Source organism: Macrobrachium nipponense, chromosome 2, assembly GCF_015104395.2.
Source record: "Macrobrachium nipponense isolate FS-2020 chromosome 2, ASM1510439v2, whole genome shotgun sequence".
Classification (NCBI taxonomy): domain Eukaryota; kingdom Metazoa; phylum Arthropoda; class Malacostraca; order Decapoda; family Palaemonidae; genus Macrobrachium; species Macrobrachium nipponense.
In genome coordinates, this window is record NC_087201.1 from 70853779 (window position 1) to 70877465 (window position 23687).

Here is a 23687-nt window from a genome sequence, read left to right on the forward strand (position 1 = left end):
GAACTACTTATCCCCCCCCCCCCCTCCCATCTCGATTAACTCCTGTACCTAAGTATGCGTTATTCCTTTGACTCTCTCTCTCTCTCTCTCTTCTCTCTCTCTGCTCGAGTATGAATCATCTCCCTGAAAGCTCCTACAATTATCGTAGTAACCTTGATAGTGCTAAGGCATTTTCTTGAAATATTAGTTGTAATAAGAAAATATTGTTTGGGGCTTATAAGAAGTCTATAGCATAGAATGATCATAATCGGTGTTATTTTACGGGAGAGAGAAGTAAGGGGGAAGGGGAGAGCCTTAACGACGTAGAAGTTAAATCCTGCCCCCTCCCCATCTTCCTCCGTGTGTCTCCTGTTCCTCCTCACATCCAGGGTTACAGGGTATGCAGTCTTCTTCCCTCCCTTGGGAGGAGGACTTCCCCCATCCCTCCAAACCACCCCGCGTCCTCCCCCCGATTCACCACGCCACCGTCCGTCGCCACCAGTGCAATGTGTAGTAGTGTCTGGGACGGTCGTGCATGTAAGCTCTCTCTCTCTCTCTCTCTCTCTCTCTCTCTCTCTCTCTCTCTCTCTCTCTCTCTCTCTCCGTCCTCCTCCCTTTTCGCTCCGTGGCGCTCTTCTCATATTTTGATTAAATGCGTAGCTGTCGCATCGTGTGGTCTTATTTCTGAACGTGTCTAACTTTGCAGGTGTTATCAAATCTGTACTGAATAAGAGCGGAAGTGTCAATGTGTCTATGGATATTTTTCGTGTAATGACAGTCAGCATCTCATCCGTGAAGTGGTCGTCGCAGACTCCGGAACTAGTGGCTGTTTGGTAAGCATGGGCGTGTGGGAAGTTGGGGGAAACAACGACGTCATTTTTGGGATTCATTTGTTGTTTTCCACTTCGCAGTGATATCTCCGGTTGTCTGGTGGTGGCGTGTCAGGCGAATAGGTTGTGTAGAGGGTCTGTTTCTTATTGGAGGGTCTGTTTCTTATTAATGATACATACCTCTTGTATCCATATTGTCCATGTTCCTGTTTATTGTTGAATTACTGTTGCGGCACGTGTCATTGTTGTTAGTAATTCTGTGTAGATAATGACACAATCTTATAAAAATAATTTACGAAGTATTTACAAAATAGGCTATTTACGTCTTGTATGTTAATTATGCGGTTCATTGGGTCGAACAGACACTTTTTTTTCCTCTCACAAGCTCTCGCTAGCCACGCAGAAGTCCAGTGGGACAATATCCTACACAGTACAATAATATTCCAAATTTATAGCAATCTTTTATTGACTTGAGTTTTCTATGTTTGTTTATTGCATGTGTATTTGTTGGTTTGGCGCTTTTATATTTTGCCGATGTTTATCTTCGTTTTGTATTGTGTTGTAAAGGGGTTGATATTGGTTAATGATTCCCCGTCCTTTTGTTTTGGCTTCATCATATGGATAAGGATGAAAAGTTGTTGATACAGTGTGATAGTTCATTAAGTTTTCATTTTGCTGTTGCTTCGATCTGCCTGTTATTCCCAAAGAAAGTTACTTTGAATAATAGAAAAAGGTAGTCGGAATAAACAAATGTTATCGTGCAGAATTTTGTAATTGATGTCAGCCATTGAATACACGAACGAAGTCATCTCGTATATCACGTATCGGGAATTGAAAAGGGACTCTCAGAGCATAAACGTCAGCCTCCTCACTCAGAAACCTTTGAATCGAGACTACGGTATCCTGAGGTCCTCCTCGTTGAAAGCGGCATAGATCTCCAGCAGAGCGACCGATATACGTAAACTTTTTTCATTTACAGTCGTGCATATAATTGTTTTCCTATTGTATTCGTCAGGAGTTTTGGGAAGATGCCAGAAATTCCTCGTGGGCTTGTGCCCTCAACATTGCCAGAAGTTAGGAATGAGTAGATGGATGAGCAGTTTAGTTTAAAGTTATTCAACTCTACGTTTGTTAATTCATCACAAATGAAGTGATTATTTGTTCACGGTAGTCAGGTTACGTGTACCTGGTGATGTGGGTAGTTTATTAAAGAAAAAAAACCTCCTTTTGGGCAGGATAGGAATGAAGCCTGGTATGTTTTGTTCGTTTATGACAATTCAGACAGATCGTTAGGCTGTAATTCCACTTGGGAACTGATTAGACTTCCACTCCTCTGTTCATCGTGCCCTAGAGAAGTTCTCTCTCACGTGTTTTGCAACATTCATTTTGATCACAGTGAATATTTTTTTTTTATCAACCTAGGATTCGTGGAGTATGAAACAACCATCTGAATATGTATTGATGGTTAGGAACTTCCCTCGTGCTTGAATATCCTGTGTGTGTGTGTGTATTCAATTTTTTTGGTTCCGTTGTCTAGAACTTTGTCGTTTTGGGACAGGATAACATGAACCACCTCTCTCTCTCTCTCTCTCTCTCTCTCTCTCTCTCTCTCTCTCTCTCTCTCTCTCTCTCTCTCTCGTCCAATTTTTCTTTTCAAAGGTTGATGCCAAAGTTCTTATTATCATTTGAAAAATATCAGATGTTCATTTGGAAAGGTGAAATCTGCAACACATTCTTTTGAATAGAATGGTTACTATGTAAAGAATGTACCATGAGTGAAGATAATGGCAATCATACAAAGATCATTCATTCATGTAATGTAACACTCCCCAAGCTGTTAAGTCAAGAATTTGGAATGGCTGTAGTACTAGACAGTGTGACCAGGTCCCATCCTGTGCTCAAGACCTGTTTGTGACCTTGGGTTGTTGACCATTGTATATGAATTAGTATCAGAGTAGGGGCCCCACCCAAACATAAGGTGGAATCAGTAAAACTCGGCAGCGGCATCGTTAACAAGTTTTAAGAATCTCAATCTTTATACGTGTACAAATTATTCCACGAATCGGTTTCTTAGGGAATAAGTGAAGGGTTTGACGTGTGAATGAATTGACATGAGCTTTCCACTGTCTCCGTGTATGTTGCGTGGGCATGACTGGCACTTCTGCTGTCGTCATGTAGAAAATGGTTGAAGACCCATACGGAGGAGGAGTGTGGAGAAACGTAATCCTCATATATAGAGCTGCGTGCTGTCTCCGAGAGTAAAGCTAGACGGGGTGTCTGGTGGATTTCCCTGGGGAGGCAGAATGATGTAGGCACGTTCCAGTAAAACCTGTTATTGCTCTGTAGATATAAATCCAAAGTGAATGATGCATTTGGTAGCTACTTGATTCTTGGGATTGCAGTTTTGGTGAAGCAGGCCAGCAAGGGGCTATGAACAAGCCGAGAATTGTAAGGTGTGGTACCACTCACACACACACACACACACACACACACACACGATGCGTTTGTTTTATCGATAGTATGATACTAATAACCGCTCAAGAATGAGTAGGCAAGTAAGAGTATGCGGTCTGCATTTTCCCTCGATTGATTTCGAGTAACTTTTACATTTCTTAGACGGAGCTTTGGCATCAGCCACTCATGAACACCATGACGAAGATCAAAAGTTTTGTGGTGAAAACCTTATCTCCACTTGACCTGCCCCGTAGGGTGGTAGTGCCTTTAGTGCACCTTATGTGGGCCGGGGCCCTGTAGGCATCATTGAAGACTTTGCATTCTTTTTACTATACCCCCGTTCATATTCTCTTTCTTCCACCTTACTTTCCACCCTCTCCCAACAGTTGCTTCATTGTGCAACTGCGAGGTTTTCCTCCTGCTACACCTTTAAAGCCTTCCATTACTCCCAATGTTCCTTCAGCGCTGAATGACCTCATAGGTTCCAGCGATTGGCATCAAATCTCCATCTCATCTTCCATTCCATCCGAACATGACCCGTTCCTTGATAAGTTACGAATTGGATGGGCTGCTTTTGGTTATGGGCCTCGCTAGCAGTAGTGAAGTATGTTCTTCCTTGAAGAGCTCAGATGTTTAACATTTGTTTGCACTTGTCCATTGCTGGTATACGCACTCGAAATAGCACCTTGGGATGAGGTGGGTGGATAGGATAGAGGAAAAAAGTATGGGATGGATTGCACTCTAGTAGAGTCACAATTTATGAAACAAGTGAGGAGCCAGCTGCAGTGAAGGGAAGTACCCAACCACATCATTGTCCTTGTCCTTACCTTAACCGTTGAAGCCTACTTTTGTGTATTTTACATAAAGACATCTGTACATACGTTGTTGTAAATGTGTGTGTATATATATACATATATATATATATATATATATATATATATATATATTATATATATATATTAATATATTGATATAATATATATTAGTAAATAAATTATTCTGTTAAAACAGGATACGTCTCAGGTATAAAAGTCCCCTCAATACACTGGTTTAAATCTAACGACTATATTTCGGTGGACTAACTTCCACCCTTAGTCCACCGAAATATAGCCCTTACCTTTAAACTAACTGCACATAAATACATTAAATTAAATGTTTTGGCAAAAAATGCCAGGGGCTATGCCTCAAGGCTTGTTCCTTGGGGAAATTTTCTACCCTCGACAGAGGGTTGACTATTGAAATGAAGGCCCCAAGGAGTCGGTGTACTATAACATGAAATGATCTGACGACCGAGAGGAACTGCAGCTCGGTGAGGAAGGAGAGCCTTGCAAAAGTGGAGCATGATTGTTCGTGTCACTGGCAGCTGAAGGCATTGATGTGCACAACGTGCATTGGCATTATCTTCGGTGGCGAGATGATGTTCATAAAATCCACCCTGAGACTGGTGGAGCGGATTCCGTGTCAGACTTGTCTCCGTATGGGGTGAGTGCCGTCAGTGCACCTCATGCGGTGCACTGTAGCTGTTCCTGAGGATCTTTGCAGCGTCCCTTTCGGCCCCTAGCTGCAACTCCCCTTTCATTCCTTTTACTTTTCCTGTTATTCCTTTCGGACCTTTTGACGGCCTATTTCAATTTCAGCGTTGAATGGCCTCATAGGGGCCAGCGCTTGGCCTATGGCTTAAATTCAATATTCCATTCCATATCAGATTTGCTACATTGCGAATATGGAAAACCCAATGAGTTTCAAAGGTGCTCTTTGCAGTCTTGAAATTTATACAGTTCTTAAGGAGGACCTTCTGTCCTGGCGGGGAATGTGATGTGTATAACCTACCGGTGTTGCGTTGCATGTAGGTGGAGTAGAACATTAAATGGGTTATCGAGAATGTTGTGGTCCAGCTCGGCGTCGTGTAACCTACTGCTACAATGATATATATTATATATATATATATATATATATATATATATATATATATATATATATATATATATATATATATATAACATTTAATATATATATATATATATATATATATATATATATATATATATATATACAATACATCATACATACATACTTATATATATATATATAATATATATTATATATATATATATATAATATATATATATCACATACAGTACATACATACATATATATATATATACATATATATATATTTATATATCATATAATATATATATATTATATATATATATATATATATATATTATATATATATATATATATATATATACATATGTGTGTGTGTGTATAGTATAAGTTTACAAATCTTACGGTAGAGGAGCTCAAAATCGGTCTACCTAAGTTGGAGTGGTTGGTAGGTAGGTAAAAAAAAAAAAACGTTCTCTTATGAGTCGGTCGTATTAGACTCAAGAATTGCAAGTAATGGAAGGTTTCGAAACGAGGTTTTGGTTTGAAGCTTGAGCATGTGACCTATTTGGTAGTGGGTCTTTTATGTGGTGAACGATCATTTTGGTTTTTATTTTTGAATTAGGCATAGTTGATATATGAGTTTAGTGTATTGGAACCTTATGCTTCGGTAGGATAGAACAGGTGTTATCTGTAACAGATGTTTGGTCGCTCTCGACAGCTAGTCGAACATTATAAAGTTAGAGGTGTGATTATGAGGATGGATGAAGGTTAAGCATTCTGCCTTCGTATACTGTGTACATATATACTCTCTATCATTCGCCCGCAAAAGCGTTTAGCTTACATACGACGATATCCTTCGCAGAAATTTGTATATGAGGGCATGAAGGTCCGTAGTATTGTATTTGCTTTTTGGGAGTTTTTTCCGGAGCCAGTTACTGTGTCTCTCCATTACCTACCTGAAGGGACAGCCAGTAGTCTCTGAAATAGTACTTACTTTCTATATATTGGCGTTTTGGTGGGCTCCTTTTATTCAGAGTAAACTCTTGACACTTCAATAACGTACTGTGCAGTGCTGCAAAGACTCATTCAATGCTGCACCGTCTACGGTTCTGATGTATGATAGCAAGTGTCTCCAGTATTGAATCTGTATTTGACTCAGAAATTCATTTCCTATGTAGCCAAATGTGAACGGAAAATAACTTTAGAGGAATGAGAAGCAATGCACTTATCTGCACACCTGCGTGAAATACTCTATAATATGAGATCACACAAATATGTGGGGGTTATTACATTAGCTATACGCGTAGCGATGCAAATTAACGAGTATGTTTTCTCATTCATGATTAGCGCAACTTAACTCTGTCACTAGGTATTGAAATATGTTCTCAGTCTAGTTTTGCTCTAAACCACGCGTATATAATTATTAAGGAGCCGTTATTGCGTTTTTCTTTTTTCCAGTACCGTACAGTATAGTATGCTAATATCAATAACTTGAACGGCTATCCATTTCTGCTAATATAGATAACTTGAACGGCTATCCATTCTTGCATCCTCGCAATTGCATATTGAAACTGACACTATTTTCGTGTCCTATATAGTTTAGGCAAGTGTTCATGAACCTGTGATACTGGCCAGCGCCACATGCCGGGAGTGATTCGTGATTAAGAGACACATGTGCTTTGGTAGAGAAACACCTTCGTTGCTATTTCTCATGATGGTGAAGTCATAACGCAGGAGCTGCGATTACTCTTGCCTCCCACGTTGCCCTGCGTATGTTTTGCCTCGTGACTGGGACCACAGAGGTCTTGACTTAAGATGGTTTTGACTTCAGACTGGTCTCGGCCCTATGTTACATAATGTACCCCTTCGGTTACATTCATAAACTGATAAGCCATGCCGATGGAAAGCGCCTCAGCGGCATTGGTGGTTTGGTCTCTGCCTGCCACCTCAGTGGTCGCGAGTTCGATTCTCGGGCATTCCATTGAAGGGTTAGAGATGTATATTTCTGGTGATAGAAGTTCAATTGACGTGGCTAGGAAGCCACGTAAAGCCGATGTTCCCGTTGCTGAATGACCACTGGTTCCATGCAACTTGAAAACACCATACAAGCAAACAAAGATACCGATGGAGGTTTTTAGTTTTCTGTAAAAGAAAACTATTGAGATGGCTGTGTCTGTCCGTCCACACTCACTTGTTCTGTCCGCCCTCAGATCTTAAGAACTACTGAGGCTAGGGGGATACAAATTGTTATGTTGATCATTCACCCTGCAATCATCAAGCATACTTAATTGCAGTCCTCTAGCCTCAGCAGTTTTATATTAATTTTTATGAAACAATAAAATTAGCCATGATCGTGCGTCTGGCAACGCTATAGGACAAGCCACCATCAGGCTGCGTCTAAGAGTTTCATGGACCGTGACTGAGAGTTTCATACAGAATGATGCACTTTACAGGAAACTCGACTGCGCTGGAGACACTTCGGCGCATTTATGGATATTATTATTATTATTTTAAAGTCGACAGACACGTTTTATCATATATACAGTAATACCTTGACGCAGTGTGCGTGTAATGGGTGTGAGTACTGTTTCTCAGTTCCAGAGGATAATTGGGAATCCCAAAGAAATCGGCGCACTGCATCTATAGGTGTCGTCTGTGTGGGATCAAGGGACATCTTTGCCTCTGAAGATTTGTCGCGCGTATTCCATTCTCTTAGATATCTCTGTAAATTTGTAAAGCATAGGAAAGAAGACTGCCATTGGTGTCACAAACCTCCCGAGGGTGATCGAATACACCCCCCCCCCAGTTTGGCTGAACCTCACTATTGCTGGATGCACCCGACTTGCCCTCTCGTATCGGAGATTGAATGGCTTACCTAAAATCTCATTAACATCTGGTACAGCAGCAGTAGTGAGATCATTGATGCAACAGAAAATCCTCAGTGAATATATAACACTTGATTAACAAAGTAAAGGGCAGTAAGATATAAATTCTTCAACGGAAACCAGACCCAATAGCAAAAAGCTTAGCAAACATCGCAAAAAGTAACTTGCTTAAAGCTTGCAGTTGTGTGAAGAGTCCAAGGTTAGTAAAACATCCAAATACTTACTATAGTAGATTCACATCAGCGGTGCATTTGACGTCTAGGCCAGTCCCTTACGACGCTTTTGATTGGCTGTTGATAAGCCAATGACAGGGCTGGAAACTGTCTCTCGAGAGTTCACTTGGGAAGGATGTATGTTCTACCTCTCCTGAAAGACGTTATACCTCAATAGGAACATAGATCCTACCCATGTGAACTCTCTCGAGAGACTAAGTTTCCAGCCCTGTCATTGGCTTATCAACAGCCAATCAGGAGCGTCGTAAGGGACTGGCCTAGGCACCAAATGCGCGGTTGATGTGAATCTACTATAGTAACCATCCCTCCAAGTAGATAGCATGGCCAGGGCAGACACCAGTTCAAACGTCCTTCTAGGATTGTGGTCTTGATTCATATATGGAAATGTCTCAGACGCATATGCAATCTTACCTTCTAAATATAATGATGGGGCAGTTAAAAAAAATAGATTCTGAAAAAGAAAAAAATCACCTTCAGTATTTCTACACCCTGGAAAAGTGGCTACATGTTCTATCCATTCTAGATTCTTATCGAGCTACCAAAGCTCCGACGTACAAACGTAGTTGAAGCTAGAATCCAAGTCGATACAAACAGATGTTTAATAATGAGGGAAGTACTGCCTGCACGCACACTATCAGTCTGTGTCTGTCTGTCTATCATATATATATATATATATATATATATATATATATATATATATATATATATATATATATGATATCATAATATATGTATACACGTGTGTTTGTATTATATGTATATATATATTTATTTGATTTTATTTCACTACACACACACACACACACACAGTAATTTGCAGCGTTTGTGTGTGTGTGCGTGTGTATTTCAAATAGGATAAAGAAAAATATAATTAACGGATAAACAATGTCGAACCGTTTCGTCCGCCAATAGAACTCCTCTTGGAGCGTATAGCTATATGAACGCTGCAAGAAGAGGTCCATTAGCGGACGAAACTGTCGGGCATTTTTTAGCCAGTTATATTTTTTTCCCCTATTTGGAACATTTTATATATATATATTCATATACATATACATACATACACACACATATACATATATATATATATATTATATATATATATATATATATAAATAATGTAAATGTGTATGCTTGCTTGAGCTCATAGGAGCAAGTGATGTTTGAATGTCTAAGTACAGAAGAAAAAAATTGGAAGCCAAAGGAATGGATCTTGACTGGTTTCACCTTCAGACATCTTCAAGAAAGCTGCTAGTGCCACAGATTCACATTTCCTATGCTAAGGTGAAAAGTTGTTTGAACGAATATGCTGACAGTGAAGAACTGTTAACAGCAGGAGACAATCCTCTTGAATGACAGAAGGAAAGTGTGCCATTTAAAGATCTTGTTGTTGTTGGATTTCTTTGGGGGGGGGGGTGTGGGGGAGCTGACTTCATTTCTGGGATTATTGAATTTGAATAGGGATATCTTGTCATTTGTACTAGAATAACTACACTTTCAATCTGCACTGGTACATATTACACATTTAATTTGAAATGGCTAGATTGGTTGATTCATCAACACTTGCTCTTGTGCTTGGTTCTCACATGAGTACAGATGTTCAGAGAGGGAAGTCTGTAATTATTTTACATGGTAAATGTTTCAGTGTCAGCAATTTGTACATTATATCAAAGAAAGAGTTTTAAATTTTCTTTTTCACACCAAATGCTCATGTTGCCAATGTAAAATAACTATTATTGTGGCGATTGATATTGCTCTCTATTTTGCTTTCAGTGGTAACCCACAAATCGAATACCCATTGATAGCTATGGGTGGTCACTCACTGGATTTGCTGGAATATTTGGGTGATAGGACTTTTAATCCAAAATTCAATTTTCTTCGACCCTTCTTTTAACTTTTTAGAATTAGTTTTCACCATGTCTGTTTTTTTATTCTGGTCCGTGTTTATATTTTAATTAAGAAATTGTTCCCTGTCTATATAATGACAAGTTGCTTAAGATTACCCATGCACTCGATTGTTAGCTTCGTCATACTTATGTGTTGTCTTCACCCTTTTATTTCATGTCGGAAATTGTGAATCGTTATGGACATTTTTGGGTAATATGTTGGGGTGGGGGGCGAATAAACTGTTCCCCTAATTGTATTCACATCTTCACTAGAATTGTCACTGCTTATTTTTTTCCAACAAGTTACGTAGTCCGTGATCTCAGGCATAGCTCTTGTGTCAACCCAATTCTTTGTTGGACTCGGGTTGAGGACGCAACCGTGATTGGCGTTGCTGGTCCAAGTCCAAGTCAAGTCTCCTATTGAATCAATTGTCTCAGTTTGTAGTTATGTTCATTTTAGATCATGATACACTTTTTTTCTCATTATTCCATTGCAGAAATCACTCAGTGTTACGGTGGTATTGAGAATTGGAAATGCCATCAGTTTCTTGTAAGTTCTTTAAATGAAAGTTTGTGTCTTCAGTTTTCTTGTATAGTCGGTATGTTTTGATATATACCTCGCTCTGCGTAATCAAGTAGCATATCTTCCATTTCCAACCTGGTTCTGTTTCCATTGATCGTGGAATAATTTATTCATCCCGGCATTTATTAAAAAACCATACGTTACGCCTGCTCTCTCCTACAGGAAGATTATCTCTTCATTCTTACCAGATGTAATATATATGTGTGTGTATGATTTATATGTTACGAGAGTACTAATTATCTATAGTATCTCAAATATTTGTTCTGTAGTGGGTGAAATGACTTTAGTCAAGAAAACGTTTGATAACTCAAGACAAAGAAAAGGGAGTAGAGAAATCACCAATAGTTGTCTTCTCTTTCAGTAAGGTTATAGTTTAAATGTCTCGTTTTGGAAAGGCTAAGGGTAGTTCAAATATACAGTAGCCAAACATTAAAAAAGTTTTTATTCAAAGTAGTTTTTAGAAATAGTGAGGTATTTTGTAAAAAATGTCATTCGTTTTATTTTGGGCCAAACGGCATGAAATTGGTATCAAAAGGTTTTATAGAATTAGGCTCGACTTGGCAAAGGCCAACGCAGTAATCCAGGTTAATGACTTGACACAGAGAAGCGTCCTTTAAAACTATGTTCGTTGTCAGAAGAAACAAGCACCAAATGCGTGAAGTTTCCTCGGTGCAATCGAGTTTCTTTTACATCGTATAATGCTGTATGAAACTTTAAGCCGTGACCCATGAAACTTTCATCCACGGCCCGATGGCGGCCTGTGTGGGCACAATCATGGGTCATGCTAACCCTAAGTAAAATAAAAACTACTGAGGCTAGAGGGCTGCAATGTGATACGTTTGATGATTCGAGGGTGGGTGATCAACATCCCAATTTGCGGCCACGGTAGTTTTTAAGATCTGAGGGCGGACAGAAAAAGTGCGGACGGACAGACAAAGCCACTGAATAGTTTTCCTTTACAGAAAACAAAAAGGGCCGAAATGTTTCACTTTAACCCTTTGCCTCCTGCGGTCCTTTTACCTGAAATGACTTGCTTTTCTTCAGCCGGTATCTCGTAGTCATAATCGTAGGCCATGAAGGCGCTGACTCCATGGAGATTGCTTCTCATGTATAGATTCAATGTTTTTGTGTTCTTGTGACTACGAGGGGCTGTTCACTGAGCAAGATCCCATGCTGACATAGGCTAGCTTCATCTAAAACGTCTTTATTATTATTATTATTATTATTATTATTATTATTATTATTATTGGAGAAACACAAATCCACAGTTATGTAAATTACATATATTTCAGTTTAAAAACAGCAAAGATAGCTTTCGGGAATCTGTACGGTTGATTGATAAGGGGAACCGTACAGATTCCCGAAAGCTATCTTTGTTGTTTTTAAACTGAAATATATGTACATTTACATAACTGTGGATTTGTTTCTCCATTTGAAGACTCGTGCTACTATGAGGATTTTAATTATTATTATTATTATTATTATTATTATTATTATTATTATTATTTAAATGTCAGTGACGTTGCCTGCAAAGCGAAATGATTAGTTCCAATGAAGGGTTTCATTTTTTACCTTCGTGGCTTGATGTCGCTTACTTTTTACGTTCATCACGTGTTAGTCCCCGTGACTCACTCTCTCTCTCTCTCTCTCTCGTACAGCGTGTTTGTTTGTTTGTATATTGCACGTTTCGTTATTATGAGATCGTTCATTTTATCACAAGAGTGGAATTTCAAAACTGCTGCTTTCCCCTTACTTAATAATCTTCTCTTTTGTATTTAAATAAAATTTTGTCTATTATTTAGTACTTAGAGCCTTTCCTTAGATATCGACAGTTATTGTGGTTGCAATGGCGATGTTCTCTCTCCAAGAAGTCTGCAAGGAGCTATGAGGAGAAACATTTATTTGTTTTATTTATTTACATGTTTTTGGCAGTTGAAGAATTTAAGGATGTTTTTGTGGGGGGTGGGGGCGGCTTTTTAATGCGAACTTACGAACTATGTTCATATTTGTGAGCGTAGTAGAGAACTTTTTCAAGGACTATTGATTTGGTGAACAGGTGTTGTTTTCTCGTAATTACCCTGTTGGTGTTGATTAAAGGCCCAGTGGAACGATTCCCGCACCTCCTCCTCCCCCCTCTTTAATAATTTGATAAACATTCGTATGAAGTAAATAGACCGAATCACATTGATGGAAGTGGAACAGGTGTTGGATATTTCGGGAGAACCTGGAGGTAGCGGCCACGTGGTCAAAGGGCGTTTGCGATGGGAACGGGATTAGGGCAGTCAGCTGTTGGCGGTCGTCTCGGGTTATTGAAGATAACATTTAACCCTTTGATAAGGGAAGATTTTGTAGTGTGGAAATAATAGGGGTCCGCCGAGAGTCACCGTTACGGTGTGCGGATGTTCGATGTATAGATGTGTACATATCGGTAAGAATGCAGATGGACTGACGTAACAGAATTTCTCACTTGCAGATTGTAAATGGGGAAAAGGTTTAGGCTCGAACACGAACCGGGCTTTAGACTAGACTTGAACGATCAATTTTGTGTGTATTTAACTTACTATATCAGTGTAATTATATTTCAAGCCAGCGGTCAATACTTGAGATTTGTTAAAATGTAGACGTAGTTTGCTAATGATACCTACCAGTAAATAACTCTGTTACGGTAAACTAGCGTTGTGGGGCATGGTCACTGTCCGTTACCATAGGACTTATGGCCATTGGCTTCATTCGTCGCTACCTGTTGTCGTGTCGCATTCTCAGTTAGTGTTTGCTGTTGTCACTACTGTGCTCTGTGATTGCTGTTTGGAGTCGGGTAATGATTGCTACGTGTCAGGAGCGCCGGGACTTGATTGTTACTTTTCACCGTGGGTTCCTGAAAAGCGCTGCAACTGCTACTTGTTGCCGAGGGCTAAAGCATGGTGAAGGGAATATCTGCTGCGGCATCATTTCCAAATGAGGAGCGGTTTCCTTGGCAAGAACCCTTTGCAAAACCTTTCTTTGTTTCTTAACACTACTTTGCCGAGTGAAAAGCGACACCTCGCAATCCCCCTTCATATGAGTTTCCTCTCGTTGTCATTGATATTTTCCTTAGAAATTGATTTCCACGGCAAGCATGAGGAGCTCTCAATTCCCATGAATTGATTATTTTCAGTGAAATGTGACAGACCTTTAGGCTAGGTTGCCTTGATAGCTTCTCTTGATGGTCATCATGACACTCCTCCTGGTGCACCGTTTATTTTCCTGAGGTATCCGTTGTAGGAAGAAGAATGGATTTTCCAAGGGCCTGTTCAATTATAGTGAGACTCCTTGAGTTCCGACTGTTTATCATTTTCATTGCAGTTTTTTTTATGGTTACCTCGTTGCTTTTATAGATGGGGTCCGGTTCCAAATACCATGTTATTCATTTATTTTTCTATTTATTCTCCTTATATGAATCACGACATCTCCCGGGATTAATTAGAACCAACTGAACCAGAGCTGGGAAGGGAAAAAAAAAATTCTGCGTCTTTAGGGTAGAGGTTTGCCCTTGTGGACAGGATACTTTGTTTGCATACATTTTTTATGAGATTTCAATAATGGGTCTGTTAACACACACACACACACACACATACTTGTCGCTCATCAGTGGCGTGATCGGTTTGTTCTTGGCCTGTCACGTCGGTGGTCGCCAGTTCAATTCTCAGGCATTCCATTGAGGAGTCAGTGATGTATATTTCTGGTTGATAGAAGTTCACTCTCGGCGTGGTTCGGATGTCACGTAAAGCCGTTGGTTTCGTTGCTGAATAACCACTGGTTCCATGCAACGTAAAAACACCATACAAACAAACAAAAAGACACTTGTCCGTCTTTCGGAGGGCGTATAACGAAAGTGCGGATTCAGAATCGAAAACATGTTAAAAAGGCGCGACAAAACATGCGGTCGAAAGAGCCGCTTTTGTTTCGTCTTCAGATTTAAGATTTAATTGGGGAAATGTTCTTTCCACGCAGCCTGAAGAGTATGACAATACAAGGCCACACACGAAGTCAGACAATAAACTGAACCTGGACTGACCATTTCCATCGAATATACGTATTCCTTTAATTATGTCAAAATTCAGGTACTTCCCGAAACTAAAGTAATAAATTTCAGGGCAAGTTTCATGATGGACTTCATCTGTCTTTCAGTACTTGTTGCTTCCTTTGGCTCCATGTTGTGCAATATAGCAGTGGCTCTGTCTTTCTTCTTCAAAACGAAACCTCTCGCATAGGTATCGGACAAGAAAGTTGTGACATGAACACTAAGCAGCCGTCTGACTGAAACCTGCTTTCATTTTTCCGTAGAAGCCTTTGAATTCATTTTTCAAGATCTGTTTTGATACAGATTTCAGCCGTTCTGTTGATGTAAAAAAAAAAAAAAAAAAAGGGGGGGGGGGGGGGGGGCAAAAAGCGCTTTCGTGAAACACGTGACGCGCTTGTAACATGGGAATCCGCGCTTTTGTAAATCGGTGCTTTTGGAATCTTTGCCACCCATGAGGTTCCAAGGCTAAAAAATTTATCTTTCTGAGAAAACTTAAATAATTCTGTAGACTGTAGGTTGGTAGCAAGAGTGGAGAGTCATGGCCACCGAGTGCGCTTCGCACTTTTAGAAAACCCAACTATAATGCAGGTGTTTGTTCTTTGATGGCAGTCGACATGGTCTTGTCAAAAGTATTGATAGCATTGTAGTCCTGGTAGTAATGAGGGCAACGAATGAAGCAGTGAAAGGAGTATTAGTAGATGAACGTTATGAATGAATAATGATGATGGTTATTAAGAATTCCTACGTTAGCTCTGTCCCTGCTAAGTATCTTTCAGTTCCTGTCCGATTTTATGTCGAGCAGTGTTCACTGCAACCGTTCTTTGGTTTGGAAACAGAAGGAAGGGATTTTTTTTTGTTTCCAGTTGTAATTTTGGTAATGAATGTTTGGAAAACCTGAACAGCACTGAATACTTTTCAGGTCGGGTTGTGGTGTAGTTAGACACACCAAGCACGACCGAAATATAACTCAAGGTGATAGAAAACTGAAAGTTAACCGTAAAATGTAATAAGAGTTATATTCTCGTCCCACCTTTTTGCCTCTACAATTTGGTCAATGAAAAAAGGAGATAGTTATATCCTTCGTCGCATTTCAGTTATATCCTTCGTCGCATTTCGTTTTATCAAGGTCTAAATTTAGACCTTTCGTTTTATGTTGAGGCCTATGTCGATCTTGAAAGCGTATGAAAGGAGTAGTGCCTCATAAATATACAATATAAAGAAACAGGTTGTTATTTCAGCAGTTCCTGTTTTCTGTATTTCATTTGTTAATGAATGCTTTTGATTTTATCACTGGTGCTTCTTTTCACAACCCATTGACAGATTTGTACTGTTAGGATTTACTTAATAATCTCCAGTTTTACATTGGATAGTTGTTTTGGAAGCGAGATTGTTTTTAATTTTAACCCGAGTTCAAGTCAAGTAATTCGTGTTTGTACGGTGTCCTGTCCGCTTTTGGCACATCAATATATTACGGTTGCAGTTATCATGATGATGGTCGGAACTCAACCCTGGATATTGTGTATTACAGTTATGATTTTTTTTAATATTCTCGAATGACCTGGAAAATCCCGAATAGGTCAAAGGTCAGGCGTGATTGGTTAAGTTGGAAGAACTCGGAAGTAGTGGATAGTGCACATTAAATTTTCAAAGTATGAAGTAAATTATATTAACGGGAAAAACGAACTCTATTGCCATATGGTGCCAATAAAAAAAAAACCACTTTACAAAGTTTTAAAAAAATCTAGTGTCCTCGTGAAAGACTTTCCTTAGTTGAACAGTAAACCTGTTGCGCCACGAAGAAAGTTTCTCTGGGAACAAGTTGTAAACGTTATTTCTTGGAAGTTCAGAGAAATTATGTCTAGCATTATTTTCTTGAGTAGTTTTCTAGAGCATATTATTGTCTTAACATCAAGATTGTAAGCTGACATTTTAAAAAATTATTGGCCGTAAAAGGATAGGTTAAAACTGGTTGTAAATGTGGTACCATAACGAAAATCAAGAGTTGCACAGTGCTGCAGACTTAAATACCCATCAATAGAACAAATATTTTTGACAACATTGCACATCAGAAATATTGTTTTTAATATAATTCAGTTTTGTTGTTTAGAACTGTTGATGATGTTCTCAGTCTATTTTCAAATATTTTATTTAGGAGAACCATCTTTGTAACGTATTTGAATTATGAATTGCGCTCCGAGAGTCGTTGGTAATATGTTTGGTGTTAAGTATTAAAAAGGGAGAAATGAGTGTTAACTTCGATTGTAGGGTTGCCTCACTTGTGTTGGGTTCTGGTGACATAGGAGACACATCAGAAACTGGGTCTTCAAGATTCTCTCTCTCTCTCTCTCTCTCTCTCTCTCTCTCTCTCTCTCTCTCTAGTCATTCTGGTTATGAAAAAAAAAAAATTTATCCTTCCTCGAGCATTGAAAAAACTTTTTGCATCCAAGTAAAATGTTTCTGCGCAAGACAGAATCCTAGCAAACAGTAATCATGGATACAGAGAGCTTTGTCAAAAGATTTCAAAACTGCTCACACTATGGGGTGACATTAGTTAGACCAGTCATAGACTGTTACCCCCAAGGCCTTGTGTAACCCCACCTTTCTGTTGGTAGTATATATAGCTAGAGGATAGTTTTTTTTCTTGGGGGGGGGGGGGGCGCCGGTTTGTCCATCCTACAACGCAATTAAAAAAAAAAAAAAAAAAAAATGCTAAGAACTTGTACGACCACCTTTACTGTGTGAATACTATAAAATACTAGACACCTACAGAATCAGAGTGCTTGGTTCCAAATCTACCGAAGTGCCCATTACAATTGGAAACCTTTGCCCTTCAGTTCCACCACAATTCTAGAACTGGTGTGTCGGATGTGTGCTACGTTAACCTACTTCTCCAACCTCAGAAATTGTCTAATTCTGAATCTCAGATATCGCGAATCAGCCAACACTCACATTTAAGCCTAATTGCTTTCAATGACTGCAATATTTAGTATTCAAGTCCGCGGAGAGGGCCTCGAAGAGGTAATTCTTCACACTCGGTTGGTTAGAATTGACCATGAGGCTCTCTCTCTCTCTCTCTCTCTCTCTCTCTCTCTCTCTCTCTCTCTTCCAAGTCCTTACGGAGGAAGACCTCGACGAGGTAATCGCAAACCTTCCGGCGTGGAGGAACCGATCATTAGTAATCAGAATCAGAATGACAACTGGTGTTGGAAATAGTGGCCACACCCTATCAAACCTCTCCTTTTTTTGGACAAAGGCGGATTCAAGAAGCGGTCAATTTGGTGAAACAGAACGAGAAGTCATATTTTGCCAGTTGCCGGATGGCTGAAACGTCAAAATATCCTTGCAAGACTGAACGAGGACCATTTCAGGGTTCGCCTACGATTACCGAGACGCGTACGGTCAACTTGCACTTTCATGGAATCTTCTGTCCACAGTTGTTGCATGTAGCCAAGTCAACTACTACTCCTGGATTAACAGAAATGCGCAGAAAGCATTCCTGTATTTTTCTGGGCCTTAAGCCCGCCACTAACGTTCAGTTTTGCCCGCGTAGTTTTAACTGCACAGTTGGACTATAACTGAACGTTAGTGTGGACAACCTGCACAGTTTTTCTGGCCTGCGCATGCGCATTGCAACTTAAATGTGGTGGAGCGGAGGCAACTTTTTTGGGCTCAGTTCGCTGTCCGTCCGCGGACAGATAACGTTTCCTAAAATAATTAAAAACACTGAGATGGCTTTATTAAATTGAAAAGTGTTTATACCTAAATTGATGATATATTGGATTCATTTGTTTTTAATAAGCGATACGGAAGCCAGAATAATATATATTTATAATTTTGCCATTTTCCACGGGAAAAATAATAGTCATTCCTGAATGTCTTGTAGATTTCATTGAAACCTTCTATATGAACGAGACTGCTTTGGCAAGTCAAATCCAAAGGTTGTGTATGTTTATTCGTAGTTGTAAACCATATATGCAGACAGTTTTTCAATGCGAATAAAGATTATGGCAAAATAATGTTAAACAAGAATATGCCTATATGCGTCTGTTCATGATTATGACCATGTATGTAATTTTTAAAATTGAGAAAAAAAATAATATTCTTACTTCTGACGAAACAAAATCAACGCTATTGGACTATGTATGTTTATTCATTACATACACCCCACGGAAGTTCGTTTTGAAATTAAATTAGACTAATCAACGCACTAATGAAGCATAAAAAGGCAGTAGTAAACTAAGGAATTTCATCCAATGTAACACGTCATAAGAAAGTCTATTTTTAAACGAAAACAAATCAGTATTAACCCTTTTAATGAAATAGAAAGAAATATTAGGCCTAGTATATGCGTCATCTTTGAAGCGAAAGCAAACGATTACGATATTAATTATCGCTGCATGGAAAACTCTTCCTTCATTCATAAAATATTCAATAAACATGATGAAAGTCATCGGGACCAAATTTAATCTCTTAAGAAATTCACATGGGAATATTTAATTCGTTTTTATCAACTACTCTTTCACTAGACGTCTTACGTGACGTCCATGAATTTTTTTTTTTTGTCATCAAGCCAATTACAGCCAGAGCCATGTCTCCTATGGAGAACTGAGGAAACCAGGAAACGGCCTGTATCGTTAGCGGCCAGATTTGCCTGCGCAGTTATAACTGTGCTATAACTGCTCAGGCATAACAGAACGTTAGTGGCGGGCTTTAGGAATGTATATGAAGAGCATTATGTAGACCGAGTCCGGAATTGTCATTTAATTTTATCCGCGTCCCGAGATTCAAGTTCGCTTTTTGCTGATGCTGGTGTGTGAAACGATTAGTCTATTCCATGTTGCGAATTCTATACATGATTTGGGAAAATTTGTGACTGAAAAAAGGTAAAAAAAAGTATTCAGGTGTATTTTTTCCTCGTTTATAAATTCTTTTAAGATGCGTAAAATATTTGATACGCATTTGAAAAAAAAGGGCATTTTATTTTTGAAGGCCTTTCCGAGCTATACAATTTTGTAAAAAGGGAAATCAGATCTTACAGAAATATATCACACATTGAGAAATGTTAACAAGAGGAAGGCGAACGTATAGTCGAATTTATCTTCGGTTTATCACGATCACTTTCCTTCTGCTACGTATACTCTGTTTTTTTTTTTTTTTTTTTTTTTTTTTTTTCCATCTGTCCACCCGCCTGCGGTGTTTGCGCATGGTAACACTGCGTCCCGAGCTTTAAATACTTACGCTATGTCTAAATTTTAGGTAAATAAAAGCATATCTGGGTGTACATTTGCAACTGAAAAGTGTTTTAATAATTTACTGTATGCGAATTACACCGTTAATATTCAAAATAGGATATTATATAAAGCCCGGGACGCAGTGTTGCCATGCACAAACACCACAGGCGGATGGACAGGTGGAAAAAACCGAGTATATAGTAACCCAGACTAATGTCTACCATGACATGCAGTTAGAGCAGTCTTTCACTTAAATACTTTTAAATAATCACGATAATTATTTCCAGGCAATATGGAGAGATGTGGCGTTTATACCATTGAAAGGTCGTGACTGCAGCCAAGCTCTAAGTAGCTTGGTGGAAGTATGCGATGTAGTGTATATATTCAAGAGGAATTGGCATTTGAAAATAATGTGCAGTCGGGAAGAGGAAAACAAGTATATACTTTATCTGATTTTCGCAAACCATAATCTGCTGAGCGACGTCTCAAGACAGCTCTCAGATCTGTTCGATCACACTCGACAGTGTTCGACAAAACATCATTCACATTTCACTGCATGCCCAGACCGACCGTCGTCTTTAAGTAGACGTTCAAACTGGATCGAAATCAAAACGTTTCGTTCCGTCAGTTGATTGGGATGAATGTCTAAGAAACCAAGTTGCAATCTGGAATCATTTTAAAGTGCAATCGAAGTTTGAGAAGCATCAGATAAATAAAATGAATCCCCAGGTAGGACAGACTGCGTGTTCCCTAGACCAGTGAGTCCATAGATATTGTGTGGGTCTTATTTCGATAAAGAAATGGGAGATTGAATAAAAGAGTAATAACGAATGCCGCTTGTTCTAGTTTTGCCCTCGGAATGACCGCTGAAATATCGGGTAACGAATCCGTACACCGTACCGAGAATATAAGGGGAAAGCCATTCTTGTCGCAAGCATCCCCACAGCTCAAGAGTGAAAAGTATCGCGTCTTCGCAAGAAATAAGCGAATGTCCATTAGTGTCATATTCATCCATTATTCTAAAGAACACCATTCATTAAATAGTGGACAAACCAACTTTCTTTGACCCTGACGGAAACGATATCCCGACACTGGCAAAATACAGACTTAACCAGAGAAATGATCGTAAAGGAAATGAACTCTCAGAACGAACTGCAGCTGGGCCAGACCACTTTCCTTTGATGGTATTGACTTCAGGAAATACAGAAAAAATGCTCAATGGCGAGAATGCCTGACAAACCTGACAAACAATAATATAAAAATCGACAAACAATTGTCCAGTATTCAATTCCAAAAACGTAAGCTGTTTCCAGAAATCATGCCGACGCGTATCGCTACCATCCCTCCTTATTGCGGGTTTTTGAGAAAATTATACGGAAAGCAATCGTCAATATCATTTGGTCGATAATGATATCTTCCGAGCCATCCAACGGGGATTTCATACAAGGAGGATGTACAATGTCGCAGTTGATCATCCCCGCGGTATCGGAATTCGGCAGATCTTTCGACAACGTGGAACACGTTTACAGTAAACCCACGCTGACTGACTTGTAAATAATGTGTGTATGTTTGCGCGCTTACGTACAAGTTGCCATTGTTTTTGCGAGGTCTGACATTTGTTTTGTTGCCTTTGTTCGTTGGAATGCGCGTGGCCACCGTCTTGACAAAAGCTGACATTTGTTTGATTGACCTATTTGTTTATCGTTTAAATTATGAATGTTCAGATGTTTACTTTCAAGTTTTTGCCGTGTTCCGTGGACTGGCTTTTTGCCGTGTTCCGTGGAAACGTTCGCGCCATTTGCTATACTACGTCTTTAGTCGGACTCTTAGAAACTGCTGTTTCATTCTTTATAGAGAAAGGAATGAATGCAGAGAAATTTGATAGCGCCATTAGTTTAAGTTTCAGTCCCTCACAACACTCCTGCGATCTTCGTGAAGTGTTCTTGGATGAACTAAATTGTAATTGAAGGATAATCTTAGAGAATAGAATTATGTATTATGTATGTCCATTGATGACCTGGTCTAGCGTTACTATCGGTAACGTTGGTTTTGAAATTCATCGAAACATTTTCATCTGTTTTCATACATCCGCTTTCAAAACATTGCTTTATAAAATAAGCTAGTCTTACTAGAATTTTGAAATATTTTCACATAGATTAGTTTGAATGAATTTTATTTTTTACAGAAGTTAGTTCTAGTGGAATTTATTTTCACATAGGTTAATGCTTCTGGACTGTTGAAACGAAGGTTTGGAGCTTCCCCCCATGAATGAACACAGAATTCTTACAACAAAGCTTAGTGTATTTTTTGTTTATCTAATTCAGTTTTCTATGGGTTGCAGCTTCCCCTGTAACACTTAACAATAAAACACAAAATTTATGATCCTTTGCCCAAGTAATTTCTTGATGTACACACATATCAGATATATGGCACACATATATGTATGTGTATTCTTGTATGTGTACATAAAGTTTACATGTGTGTATATATGCACATGTATACACACGTGTACATCGAGCTACAAATGTGATATGACTCATAGATATGTGTATAGAAAAATTTTCTGTATCATTGGAACGATCCTGAAATATTCTTAATATAAGATATATTTCAAAGACTGCTAACCAACCCTCTTACTTTGGTTGGCAGTAGTACATTTACATCATGCAAGAATTATCTTGGGCATTTTCTCAAGGACGTTTGAAGGCAGCACAGAAGAGATAGAAAGAAAAGGTCTCGTGGATGGGCTACAGTGGTACTTGTCACTAAACTGTTGGCTCTTGGTAGGGGTAGAAGGGAGGTGAGTGGCTCTACTCTGGGATAGAGGGCCTTGACTTGAGGTTGGGGGAGGGGGGGGGGGTAACAACTGCCAAGAAGCCAAGAAGAGGTGAATGCACTGCTATACTTTACCATGGCCTTTGATTTTTCCATTGTGTGATCTAGGCTTCATGAAGTAGGTAATATTCAGTGTGTCACATTGGGTTGCTTAACTTGGAATGATGTTTGTTTACTTGTCTTTGTATGCAGCTGATGGTGTATCAAAAGTTAATTGATGGGTTGCATGCTGCCCACTTGATTTAATGCTTTACAGATAAAGTTTCAAAAGAAATATGTGGCATATGTGTCTGTTTCTCTTCAGTCTTTTCCTTTTCTTTCATTGTTTGAGCCAAGTAAGTGGATTAGATTGCTTGTTCTCTTTTTATTTTTTTTTTAAGTTTTATGAAAGGGGTCCATACATGGTGAGCACACTTACAGAGTCTCTGAGTTGGCTATTTGTACCCTAAAATAGAATTCTTATTAGTAATAAAGTACTTGAAAGTTGTACTGGTCATAAGCCTGTACAACAGATGATGGTGAAGGGAAGGCTAACTTTCCTGCCTTATGTAAAGACAAATAGTTTTTATTTTATTTTTTTTAGTGTCTGATGGAGAACTGGAGTTATTCAGTGGCAGAATGGGTGGCCACCAGTCACTACTAGGTAGTGACATGTTTATTGCAGAGGAGCACAATACCATGCCTCATTAGAAGGCATTGTTATGTGGATTAACAAGGATTTGCACCATGCAGGAAGCCTCAGGTGCACTAGTGCTGCTTCTGCCCACCATGTGATTCCAGTATCATTTTGTTGGCATGGTTAAGAATTAGATTGTAAATTG

General features: G+C 39.1%; 1 protein-coding gene across 7 annotated transcripts in view; it reads left to right on the plus strand.

The window, feature by feature from the left end:
* Window positions 1-23687, plus strand: part of LOC135220659 (la-related protein 1B-like) — a 255882-nt gene that overhangs the window by 53149 nt on the left and 179046 nt on the right. Inside the window, exons 1-2 of one of the 7 annotated variants that reach the window (XM_064258018.1) lie at window positions 478-516; window positions 686-812. The exons of 4 other annotated variants lie outside the window; for them this stretch is intronic. Coding sequence is in view for 2 of the 3 variants with exons in the window: in XM_064258016.1 (XP_064114086.1) it covers window positions 486-516 (31 nt within the window). In the remaining variant the exon portion in view is untranslated. Of the gene's footprint in view, window positions 1-454; window positions 517-685; window positions 813-13131; window positions 13169-23687 lie in introns of those variants that run through there. 2 more of the 7 variants (XM_064258016.1, XM_064258017.1) reach the window with 2 other exon arrangements.